At 45.3% G+C, this 12,980-nt stretch overlaps 1 protein-coding gene across 4 annotated transcripts in view; it reads right to left on the bottom strand.

Moving 5' to 3' along the window:
* The window catches only part of NPC1 (NPC intracellular cholesterol transporter 1), a 48,892-nt gene that overhangs the window by 1,307 nt on the left and 34,605 nt on the right, over positions 1-12,980 (bottom strand). For 2 of the 4 annotated variants that reach the window (XM_070629665.1, XM_070629666.1), the window contains exons 12-25: positions 11,219-11,408; positions 10,593-10,775; positions 9,727-9,841; positions 7,764-7,891; positions 7,527-7,667; positions 6,427-6,516; positions 5,807-5,997; positions 5,355-5,470; positions 4,560-4,689; positions 4,250-4,309; positions 3,002-3,202; positions 1,948-2,179; positions 1,078-1,191; positions 179-341 (exon numbers count right to left, since the gene is read on the bottom strand). In XM_070629665.1, coding sequence (XP_070485766.1) covers positions 179-341; positions 1,078-1,191; positions 1,948-2,179; positions 3,002-3,202; positions 4,250-4,309; positions 4,560-4,689; positions 5,355-5,470; positions 5,807-5,997; positions 6,427-6,516; positions 7,527-7,667; positions 7,764-7,891; positions 9,727-9,841; positions 10,593-10,775; positions 11,219-11,408 — 2,054 coding nt within the window. The remainder of the gene's footprint in view (positions 1-178; positions 342-1,077; positions 1,192-1,947; positions 2,180-3,001; positions 3,203-4,249; positions 4,310-4,559; positions 4,690-5,354; positions 5,471-5,806; positions 5,998-6,426; positions 6,517-7,526; positions 7,668-7,763; positions 7,892-9,726; positions 9,842-10,592; positions 10,776-11,218; positions 11,409-12,980) is intronic. The other 2 variants (XM_008536146.2, XM_070629667.1) reach the window with 1 other exon arrangement.

Below are 12,980 nucleotides of genomic sequence, written 5' to 3'. Positions count from 1 at the left end.
GGACATTCAAGAAGCCCCTGGATAGGACTTTTCCTCTTGGACATCTTTACTCAGTACTACTTAGCAAATGATCATTAATACAAGTTCAAAGAGTTCAAAAGAACGCTTCAAGGTAGCATAATTTTCCTTTAGGAACATGCTTCCTCCATCCCACTCATTTAAAAATAAGGATTCTTACCTATGTAGCTGAGTAAGACGGGGAGGAATATCAACCCATGAGTGGCTCCCAGTAAGACCATAGCTAAATACATCCTGAAGTAAAATATCTGGAAAATCTGAGACTTGGCAAAGGCCAACACCACAATCCCTCCAAATTTTGTTAGTGTGATTCCACTGAATACCTAAAAGAAGAGAGAGGGGGTTAGAAACCACTTTTATCAACCTACTCTAATGGAACACTTTCTCACATAGAAATTGCTTAATAAAAAGGTCCAAAGTAATGGACTGAAGCCCAGCTCTCAGAGCTACTAAGCAGCATTGTGTTCCAACCTAAAGTTTTATTTCCTGCTTAAGAGCCTGAGAAAAAAAGGCATTATAAAGGTAAAAGCTGCGTATTCTGCATGGATACTGTTCTGGCTCTAAAATGAGATAATATATTTCTTTAGATTCTGAGATGAAAACCATTTTAAGTATCCAGAAGTGTGACGAAAAGAAGTGTAGTTGTTACTGTGACAACACTTCTACAGTATTTGTAAAGCAGTTGGGTGCCAGGCTAACCCAGGACAGAGCTGGATTCGGAAGACTCTCCCGACCTTACTACCAACTGCCCCCTGGACTCAGCCCCGAGGGCCCGGCTGGTGGCACGCGGCTGGCCTGTGCTCTAAAGGGAACAGGCTTCGGCTCTCAAGGCAAACTTCTCAGTTCTTTTCCTGCTTCAGCCATAGTGCTGCCTACAAAGGATTCACCAACAGGCACAGTTCAGGATATCGCTATACGTAGGACAGAGCTATTGCATGAATTGCCTGAAAACTTGTAATCCTTAGGAGCTGGATCCAACTTCTCTTTTCCCCAGTCAGTCACTGAGGTGGGCACCTGATGTTGAAACTTCTGCCCCCGTTGTCCTACTCAGCTACTCACAGAGCTGCCCATGTGTGAGAGCGCCTCTTCTGCGCGTTCCACGCGGCTTCCCTTTGCACTCACTGTGAACGCTCTTGTTATGTGGCTGCAGAACTCCACGGAAATGCCACAGCTCTGAAATAAAGGGCTTCCTTTACCACCACTCTTTTCCAGTTGAAATCATAAAGCAGCCACCCCGTTCCCAGGATCTGTCGTTACCGGGCATGGCGGGTGGTGGAGCAGCCCTAAGCATCCCCTTTAACTTATAATACAAGGCCAATCACACCACCTTAAATGGTTCCAGGAGACTTGTGGAACCCTCTGGACACAGCCCAATGCTCCAGTTTTCTACAGCGGATTCACCTTTATTAGGGGAACTTGCTGAAACCTCATAAGGTTGCCGCGCCCACACCGAGCCAGCACACTTGTCAGTTCTCTAGTCGGGCCTCCCAGCCACTCCACCTGAAGCAGCGCCCATTCTGAAGCATTGTCTCTACTTTCTGTCAATACCTTCTCAAATGCTCACACCTTCAGGACTTTAACTATTAAAAAGCACTTGGCAAATGCATGGGAGGCCAAAGGTACTGCTCAGAGAATTCCATCTGGAAGGGGCAATTTTTACAAATAAATAAAAAGTGAACATCTTGCTGTCACCAGGCCACGTTGTTTCTGCAAACCCTTCAGAATACGTTAAAAGGCCGAATACCCAAGCTAGACCATGAAGTCACAGCTTCACTGTTAATACGCCACCCACGTCCCAACTCCACCTGGCGCTCATCCTGTCTGTCCATGTGTGCCAAGGTCAGGAGCTGGACTCAGTGTTTCACCCCAAGAAACAATGCAGGTGAGTGACACAGGAGTTAGGGACAAACTGAGTGGACCAGGACTCACCATCACCAAGTTGACCAAGGAAACCGCATTCAGACTGATGCCCCACAGCCACATGACGCCAAACATGTTGACCAAGATCATGGCGATGGTGACACACAGGATCACTGCAGACCACAGTTCACAGCCCAGGAGAACCATGGTCACCAGAAAGATGGCGCCCAGGGACACGCCGAGGTTAAAGATGGTGTCGTCAATAATGGTCAAGTACTGCTCGTAGAACACATAGAACACACTGGAGGGGCGGGAGAAGGTTGTTACAGCTCGTTCTTGCTTCTGGAAGCTCTACTTTTCATCCTCCCACTACTGCAAAACTGTGAAACTACTGTGAGAAACCTCCCTGTTTTTATAAGCTAGATCTACAGTAATTCAACAGGATCTTCGAACACCGACACCCGAGGAAAGGCCTAATCATGATCCAAAATGTATATTTTATATAGTGTTTGTCCATGAGCCCAATCTATTCCATTTTATAGGCATTCACAAAGAACATTCCATGGTATTTTGAATACCTCCTTCCAGGAATTAGGGCACCCACCCTAAGAGCTTCTTCCACAGAAACCAGGCTGTCCTGCCAGGAACAGGGCAGGACCCGTTTAAGTGAGATCCCAGGGGTGGGAAAATCACTTGTGTCTTCTACTTTTCTATATGTTCCAAGTTCACTATTTCATAAAATACTTTCTTTATAAGGAAAAAACTGTGATGAATTAAAAAGAAAAATCTCCATAAAGGCGCTGTCCCAAGGAATCAGCAGTCCGGGACACCTATCAGCCACTGGCAGGCCAGGAACGGGAGCTCGGCCGCTGCCCAGGGGCTATTTGGTGGTGTGTGTGTCAGACTGCGAGCTCCAGCCCAGAGACCGAGGTTTGTGTGTGCAGCACTCAGACCTCGGCAGGAGCTCCAGATTCTGGCCCTCCTCACCCAGATGCCATTTCCCTCGACATCCTTCGCCCATGCTCACGATAGAGGAGGTGCCAGAATGAAAGCTGAGTGTCAGCCTCCTCCAGGGTGTGGGCCCTTCCCGGGGACACCCTCGTTTCCACAGTGCCCACTTTACCTGTACGGGAACACACGGTAATTACCGCCCTCAAGGCCCATGGTTTTGGTGATGTTACCGGCGATGAGGCGGGCTTTTTTCATGGCGTCAATGAAGTCAGCAGAGGTCTGAAGCACCGTGTGGTAGGTCATGAAGTAAGTGGCTCCAACACCGGTGTCATTGCCGAGGATGTTAACTGCTGAACTGTAAGCAGCATGTCCCCTGGGAGAAGACTCGGTGGTGTCAGAAAGACAATGCCTTGTAAACTACCTGCGGAATCTGCGCAGTCAAGGCTAAGTGACGTCACCTGACCCTGGGCTCCGAGGTCAGACCCAGCTGTGAACTTCAGGGAAACGGAAGGCCCCCGAATTAGGAACGGTGGTCTTAGCTTACTCTCTCTCACACTGGCTTTTCTTTACTGCTTTTGGTTTCTCTGGGGCACAGCCGCCATTGTGTCTACACCTGGTTCTGCTCACAATCAAATGTTTTCATACAGACTGTGCGCAACAATGTTGTGACAGGAGGCGGGGAAGGGCGAGGGCCCCAGAGTCACACGGCTGTGAGATGGCCGCGGCCCTGCCACATACCGCCGGGACCCCTGGACAAAGGTAACTGAATTTGGGCTGCAGTGTCATCTTCTGCACACGGCTGTCCACCTCCTGCTCACAGGGCTGCATGACGAGTAAGTGAAATAGGTTGGTGAGGGGCCTGGCATGACACTGCCACGTGGGAGGCCCCCTGTGAGTGGTGGCTGTTGCCTTCTCAAAAGTGGAATTCTCTTGGCTCTGTTTTATGTAGGCTAAAGCATGCAGTCTGCAAGCAGAACACGCTGCAAGATTCACTTCTGTTTTGTTTTTAGGGACAGTCTTCCCACGGTACCTAGTATAGGTCTCAATACACAGACATGATATATGTGACTAACTGATGGGACTCTGTTCACATTATGTATCCTTAAGAACAACAGGGATGTCCAGGGTTGACCTAACATACATGAGATACACTCATCTTCCTTCCACAAAAGCTTTCAAATCACCCCACACCCAACTTCCAGCCATCCTCACTATTTCTGGACCGGATATCCTGTTTCCCTGGGTAACTGGCTGCCTGGCTGGATGAGGGCATGAGACAGCCCATAACCTCATGTATGGACAGGCTGGCAACGACAAGCAGCACAGTGGGGCTAAAATAATCTAAACCTTAATTGAGGACGACATTACCAAAGCAGATGCTGTCCCAGACACCCAGACACAAGTGAACAGACCATCTCACGTTCTGAAATGCCACGTGTTCCTCCTCGCCCTGTGCCCTGCAGGTACCCTGCATCCATTCCTACAGCCGGGAGGGCATGAGAAATGAATGCTCAAGCCAGGACGACAACAGCTGAAGGTGCTGAGGCGTTTTCTTTAAAGGTGTTTTAGGGTTCCCTGCTTTCACGGAGGGATTGGGGCAGGTGGGAAGGGGAGGGGTAGAGAAGAGGACCTTTTCCCCTACACCTGTGTCTACACCTGCCCTCCCCTGGTTTTCCAGTGCGAGTCGAAGGGGAAGTGGGCACGAATCTGAATGGCTCAGTGACACTTACCCTTTGCCACACCTGGGGTTCGGGTTATCGGAAAGGAACATGGGCAGGAACCGCATGAAGTCTCTGCCCTGAGGCCGCTGTTTGCCCTCTGGCGTCAGAGGCCTGCAGCGGACGCAGGCCGGGTCAACCACTAGAGGACACACCAGGGAGGAGCCAAGTGAGAAGAACGGCTCTCCAGATTTTATTTAAAACATTTCAAAATACTGATAAAGAAATGAGAGGAATTCCTTTCCTGAATCTTTTTTCTCACCCAAAAGCTTCAAACGTGATTTTCATAGTCTAATAAATTTGAGATGGCATCTTCATCTTAGGCAGGCTGTACAAATTTTCTTCTCCTAAGCAGGTTTCATGCTTTAAGGATGACCTCAATTGGTATTATCAGAGCCCAGGGCTTCCACGTTTTTACCAAGAAAATTCTAGGACAACCTCAACACTTACAAAACCACAAGGCAACAGTGATAAACAAAGGAAAGCATGCCTGTGAGAAGCTACAGCCAGATACCAATCAAGAGAGGCAGCTGGTGTCAGGAAAAGACGAGAAACGCAAAAACTCTGAAAACCAGAGGCGCTAGCTGGGGCCTGCGTAGCCTGCAACCCTGCTGGGGGCTGGTGGAGACAGGAGCAACGCAACACTCTTCAGAGTGAACCAGTGAGAAAAAGGACGAGGACAAAGGGCATGAGACCCAGCGCTGGCACATAGACAGTTATAAACTGAGGGGAAATACAAATTATTTTTAAATTACATTAAAATTTTTCAGAAAAAAGGCAAAGATTTGGAAAAGGAGATGAAAGTACCTGAAGCGTTGCAGAACTGGTCAGTGCTATTGTAGACCCTACAGCAAGAAGACTGCGGCTTCACCCAGTCAAAATAATCGTCAATCCAGGACGAGGGCGCAAAGCCTATTCGGGTACTAGAGAGAAGGAGACACAAGTCACTGACCTGCTCCACGGGGACAAGTCTGTAGTTTCGGTCCTTTTTCTTAAAACCTAACTTCCTTTTCTAGATTTTATACTGCTCCTCAGTCAAAAGACAGACTTCATTAGCACTTAATGGAAAACCCTCCAAAGTATGAGGTGGTAAATTAGTCCTTTAAAAGGTTCTGCTCAGCTAAAGCTAGATTTAGCATTATTTCAAAAAACAAATTTTCCAAAACAATCCATTTTTAATGAGAAATTTGAGGCCCCAGTTGACTGGGAGCCTCCTCGGGCTGTTTCCGCTATGGCACAGAAGACCCGGTGGCACTGACTAGCTGTCCAGCTGAGCCGCGGTGAATATCTGCTGCACCAGCGAGTCGTTGTCGCAGCCCATGCCCCCGCACACCATGTTCTGCCCTTTCAGAGAAGTGTAGTCGTGCCCTTCCTCCAGGACAAAGTACACGGGTGGACCCGCATGCAGGTACTGACGGATGGACTGGAAATAATCGATCACGTAGGAGTCCTGAAAGACAGACCAAAGCACAGCACAAAGCATGAACGTTCTGCTGGGGTAGCAGCCAGATGCTGATCACGAGCAATTCAGAGGGCAGCGGGAGGCTCCTGGCCCAGGCGCCCCCCAGCCCAGGTTTGAGATTCCCAACATAGCCAGGACCTCTGGCCCCACCCTCCCTGGGCCCCGAGGGCTCCTCCAGCTGCTTCCACCATTAGGAGGGACCCTCACAAGGTAATAGACTGGCCGCACCCCAGAGGGCTGTCTCCGAGTTCGGAATGCTAAGACGGCCCACCCTGGCAGAGTGTGTTATAACATGGGAAAACCTGCCAGCACCTGCACTCAGAAGCAGGTGTTAGCTTCAAATATCCACATGCATGTTTTGAAAAATGTATTCACCATTGGCTAAACAAGTTAGAATAAAAAAAGGAAGCATCTTACATCTGGCATTGAAAGAAACTGATCCAAGCCAATTTCTACTTTGTTCAGGACCGCAATACTGAATGACAGAACACCCACAAACACTGCTATCTGGAATGAGAATTGAGTTATAAGATAGCGATCACTTACTGTTATAATAAGCTTGAGAACATAAACAAAATCTTAAACACACAAAAAATAGGACTTTTCTAAATTGGAGAGCAAGTTTAAACAACATGCTAAGAAAACAGTGATTATGGGGCAGTGACTGAGATCACAGTATCTAAAGTCAAACTGCCTGGGTTCAAGTCCTGGTTCCACCACTTATGAGCTGAGTGACCCTGGGGAAGTCACTTAACCTCTCTTAGCTTCTATTTCCTTATCAGTAAAACAGGAAAAATAAAAGACTTATAAAACAGTTTTGTGGATTAAATGAGAAAAGCTAGGGATAATCTACATTTTAGCATAGTACCTAATATTTAGCACAATATCCAATATTAAATGTTCAATAAATATTAGGTACTACTATTACTTTTACTATTATTGGAAACTAATTTAAGTCCTTTTAGTAGAGATTATCACTGGTGGCTACAACCAGTGTATGAACTGCAGAAAGCTCTTGGGTTGCTGGGGACCAGCGAGAGTGGGCGGTGGGGGAGGGAGGCGGGGGACACTACAATGAGGGAGACTGTTGTGGCGATGGAACAGTTCTGTATCTTGGCTACAGTGGTGGTTACACAAATCCGCACATGTGATAAAATGACACAGAACTAGGCACATGCCTTGTGCCAATGTCAAATTCCTGGTTTTGATATTGAACTATAATTGGGTAAGACCACAGGAGGAAACTGGGGGAGGGGACCTGGGTCCTCTCTGCACTGCCTGTGCAACTTTCTATGAATCTATAATTATTTCAAAATAAAAACTTAAAAACTCTTGCTTATGTTGACTACTAAAACTAGCTAGAAAAATTTTATATATTTGTACGTTTGCTTTAGCATTTTTGTACATATACTTAACAGCTGTCAGAATCTCCTTCCCAAGCTGTCTAATTTCTTAGAAGGCATGTGACAAATCTGTTTTCAGGAGAAAAACAAGAACCACCACAGAGAAGCTCATACCACAATTGGCCGCATCCAGTCCTTCAGCAGAAGTGGAGAATAGGAGTTTCTGAAGAACCGAAACAAGAAGCTCTCAGAGGCTTGGACACTCGTTCCATCTTCAGAGCCTCTCAGACAGCAAAGGACGTCCAGCCGGTTTTTCTGAGGGGACGAAGAGGAACAAAGGGCACACCTCTGGCTGCTTCATCTAGTTTCTAGACCCAAATTAAATAGATTGTAATCCTGACAACGACTCACCTCTTGACGCTTAATGTCTAGCCCCAAGAGACTCACAAAACAGGTAATCTGAAGAAGGAAGTCAATGAGGACTGCCAGTCCCGCAAACAGAGAGAAAGTGTGAACGGCTGGCATCACCGACAACGCCCCTGCAGGGACAGAAAAGCTGCCACGTCACTTCCACTCACAGCAGAGGACCCTACGAGTGTTACATTCATGTGTACCTATGAACACAGGGAGCCAGAACAGGCCAAACTCATGAGAAGACCCTCGCTGCCCCCACCCCCACAACGGTATGCTGCAAAAGTCTGTGGTTGTCATGCCAGAACATGTGTAAACCTAGTGTTTTGCAAAATGGTGCCAGCACCATTACCACATGGGGAGTTAAAAATTTATGTTTCTGGGCCCCAAGCCCCATTCTAAATAATCAAAACAATGGGAATTCAACCCCAATTCCACTGCATTTAATAGGCTCCCCAGGCAAATCTATGCACACTCAACTTAGAGAACCATTAATACCGGCCATTTCTTATAGTTGTACCTTCTGTGCTACTACTGTGCAACTTCCTATGAATCTTGACTATAGCGGCGGTTACACAAATCTGCACGTGTGATAAAATGACACAGAACTAGACACACGCATTGTGCCAATGTCAAATTCCTCTAAGAGAGGGACCGTATTTTCCATCTGCTATTTTGTCAACAATATTTGTCTCCTAGTTTATTTACAGTCAAATGAGGGTGCTCCAAGTCAGAAGCACTAGGTTAAGGCTCAGAAAGTGCAAACTGGCAGCCCACACGTCAGATATATCCCATTTAGCCCACACTATATCAACCCAGTTTAGGATTAAAAAACATTTTTTAAAATAAGTAGCCAATATTTAACAATGAGATTGTGCACAAAATCTAGATTCACAACTTTGATTGGAAAAAAAAGATCGCATCTAGCGGCACTGGACCAGCCACATGGAACCGCCTCTTTTAGACCCGCAGGGTCCAGGTGGCACAATCCCCACTGTTCCTACTGTCCCTGCAAAGTTGCCCCAACCTTGAGGCACAGTGTCAGCTGCCATTATCATTGCACTTGCAGTGGTTTTCTTATAAGAGATAAAAAGAGGAAATAACCTTTTTTTGCACCTGTATCCACCAAAAGGAAGTATAAGAGCCACGGGTTTCAAAGCACATTGCTTTGTGGAAACGAAGAATAATACGCCAACAGTGTGTCTGTGCTGAAAGAGTACCACCTTTGATGATCCTACATCGGCCCTGTGTGACATGCTGGGGTGGTGTTTCCATTTGTGACTCATGGATGGTATGTCTTCTCTGAAGTGCTGGGTGATTCTAATCCGGCCTCCTCTGCAGAGGATGTATTCAGTTTTCTCTTACTACTTTTGCTACACGCCAGAGATGGGAGCAGACAGCCCTGCCAGTAAGGCTAGTTAGTGATTTCTCCATATGAAAGAAATATAAAGTGCTGGTTTTTGTCCCAGCTTATTCTGGCTCCCTGTATTGAGGTAAGAGTCAACAACTTCTGCTCATTAATGAGGCTGCTTCCCCAATGAGCTGTGTGTACAGAAGAGGAAGACAGCCTATGAGAACAATGGCAAACATCTTACAAGCTAATACCTGTGGGTTTTGCTTAGAGTGTTGCTAGAGTGTTGCGTTGAGAAGGATGCTGTGGCTATGCAAGAACGCCATTTTCAAGTATCAACATTTGCCCTGGGTGACAAAAAGGGAAAGTAGCAGAGGAGTTCTAGGTATCTCATCCTGGAAACCAGAATCAACACTCTCCTGGAACAACGTGAGAAAGAAGACACTTGCAAAATGATACCCAAGATACTGCCACCAATTTTTCTGATACTTTCCAATTATGGAACAAAGCTCAAAGCAGGAAGCAACACAAAGGGGCATATTCAGATCCCCTGCTCCTTCTATTCCCAGGCTCAGCTATCTGTAGGACTGGAAGAATTCAAAGAGTAATTACCTAAGAAAAATGCAACAGTCTCTGAGAAGGATGACACGAACATGCTAGGAGCCACTTCTCCTAGGACCCTGCCCAGCTGCTGATCCAGGGTTTCACCCTGAAGACGTTCATCTCTCTTAAAAAAAACAAGAAACAAAATATGCAACATTAAAATTTCTAAATAACAATGCCACCTCTTTGCTTCTTTGCTGCCTGTATGAACTCAATGGTAAAGAAGGATTAGTAGCTTCTACTCATTGTACACAAACTCTGGTGGGGGACCTGCAACTTCTCACGTTAATTCATTCAGGGCATTACTGAACCCCTGAGCTAGGTAACAGGTGAGAAGTTCAAGTTAAGACTGGATCATGTTATCAGGAAAATACACAGAACGCAGGCTGCAGGCAGCTGGACCAGTTAATGACATTCCTACATGCCACTGAATCTCCACATAGGTAAGGCCTACAGGACAAGGGGACTGTGTGAGAACCAACTGACTGAGACCATTTTCTGCGTCAGCAGGTCCTATGTTGACCTTCTGTCTTTTCAGTGGGAACTCTGACAAATCCTTCATTCTTCTACACTATGTGGAGCATCACTGTAATAGCAGTCGTACCCAAAACATTTCTCAGAAGCGTGTTAGCCCTTTTTGCACACATATTTAAAACTAAATTCTCACTTTATATCTATTCCACCAACCAAAGAGAGAAGGGAACTTCTTGGTCTCAAAATGTCCAGAACAATTCACGGGCACCAATAAGCGACACGGAGGAAAGGAAGAGCCTCCTCACTGTTCACACTCACAAAGACTCTGCACAGGCCGGACGGCCATGAATGGGGCCACTACGTGGTCAGACGCCAAGCTCTCTGAGACTATGAAAATCTACCTGGTAGGTCTGCACCAGGATGAAGATGTTGTCCACGCCAACAGCCAGCACCAGGAACGGGATGACTTCAATCACAATGAGGGTGAGAGGGATCCCAATGTAGCTGAAGATGCCCAACGAGCACGCCACGGAGCTCAACACGATGAGGATGCCCGCGACGCCAAGGGAGATTTTAGAATCCACCTGAGATAGCCAACAAAGACACCAACTGTCAGAAAATTTTTTGTCCTGTTACTAAAAGGTCCTCATTTTTACCTCTTCACTAGGTATAGCTAATCTGCAGTTAAAAGTACAATTCCCACTTTGAGAGAAGATATAAAAAATGTTCTAGGTCTTCCCTAGCAACATATTTTTATGAGCTTCCATTCTTAGGTGATGGAGCGGACATTAGAAAAAACTGGATTATGTGAAATAAACTTTAAGTTTAAGATAAACCAAAAAAATTGAACTGAAGAAAATGGATGCAGGAAATAGAAAAAGTTACATACAATTAAAACGTGGGAATTTAAGGCAGTTTTGAACACAATGAATTACGATTAAATAGAGGCAAAAATATGACATAATGTTGTGCATTGCCATTTCTAACACAAAGACACACAAGAAACACACACACACGCCCCACTTACTAGAAGCCTGCTACAGCTTTTGATGTGCCCCAAGGCTATGGAAATATACAGAAACATGACAGCATAGCTGATCACAACAGTGAACATATCACTGTTACTTTCACGATTTAGTTCATCCTCAATACTTCGTTCAGCAGAGAAAGAAATGGTCAGATTTGGATTCTTATAGTTCTTCACAAAATTAATAAACCTAAAAAGTAAGCAAATTTTATATTTTCAGTTAAAACTTAGTGGAAGCTAAGTGAGAAACTTCCTCCCAACTTTCATGACACAAAAGCCACAATTACTTAACCTTTATCCTGAATTAGGATCTTCTCCACTGGAGACCAGAAGGTGAGACACCCCAGACTAGAAAGTGCCAGACACATGGAATTTTCTACCATTTAAGATAGGTTTAGAACAAGTTTAAAAGGTGGTTCCTGTTCTCATTTCTTTTCTTCTAAAAAAGATTTCTAAATGAAGTATGTTATAATAAAGATATACGCTCATGCAACAAGCTTTTAAAAGTTCATCTACAAAGTCAATGCAATCCCTATCAGAATCCCAGCCAACTTCTTCGTAGAAAGATAAGCTGATTCCAAAACTCACATGGAATGGCAGGGGGCCCAGAATAGCCAAAACCTTTTCTAAGAAGAACAAAGTGGGAGGACTCACACTTCTGATTTCAAACCTTCTACAAAATAACACTAATCAAGACAGTGTGGTACTGGCACAAGGATGGACACACAGATCAAAGGAATAGAACTAGATGTCCAGAAACAAACCACATATCTGTGGTCAGCTGATTTTCAACAAGAGCGGCAAGACTATCCAACGGGGGAAAGAATAAACTTTTCAATAAATGGTCTGGGACAACTGGACAGCCATATGCAAAAGAAGGAATTCCAACGGATCAAAGACCTAAATGTGAGAGCTACAACTATAAAGCCCTCAGAAGGACACGCCGGCATCAATCTCCATGTCCCCGGATTAGGCAACGGTTGCTGAGATAGGACACCAGAAGTAGAGCAACCAAAGAAAAAACAGATAAACTGCACGTCACCAAAATTAAACACCTCTGTGCTTCAGTGAACACCATCAAGACAGCAAAAAACAAACCAAAAAATGGGGGCAAATACTTGGAAATCATGTATCTAAGAGACTTGTAGAAAAGATAAGAATTCTTATAATAATAAAAATACAAATAAGCCAGTTAAAAATGGGCAAAGGATAAGAACAGACATTTCTCCAAGGAAGTGATACAAATGGCCAATAAGCACATGAAAAGATGCTTGAGATCATTAGTCATCAGGGAAATGCCAATCAAAACTGCAATGAGACACCACTTCACACCAAGTAGGACAGCGAGAATCAAAAAGTCAGATAATAACAAGTGTTGGAGAGGATCTAGAGAAATCGGAAGCTTCGTTCACTGCTGGTGGGAATGTAAAACAGTGCAGTCACTTTAGAAAACAGGCTGGCAGTTACCAGTCACAAGAACAGTTAAGGGGTTACCAGATGATTCGGCAATTCTACTCCTAGGACTCTACCCAAGAGAAAAGGAAACGTTCACACAAAAACCTGTACACGAATGTCTACAGCAGCATGATTCATCACAGCGAAAAGGTGGAAACAACTCAAATGTGCACCAAGTGATGAACAGACAAACAAAATGTGGTCTAGCCAAAGGTCAGAGCATTATTCAGCCATAAAAGGAAATGAACGACTGCTACACACTACAACTTCGAGGAACCTTGAGAAACGTTATGCTGAGGGACAGAAG

This window comes from Equus przewalskii, chromosome 7, assembly GCF_037783145.1.
Source record: "Equus przewalskii isolate Varuska chromosome 7, EquPr2, whole genome shotgun sequence".
Classification (NCBI taxonomy): domain Eukaryota; kingdom Metazoa; phylum Chordata; class Mammalia; order Perissodactyla; family Equidae; genus Equus; species Equus przewalskii.
This window is presented reverse-complemented; position numbering and strand designations above follow the sequence as displayed.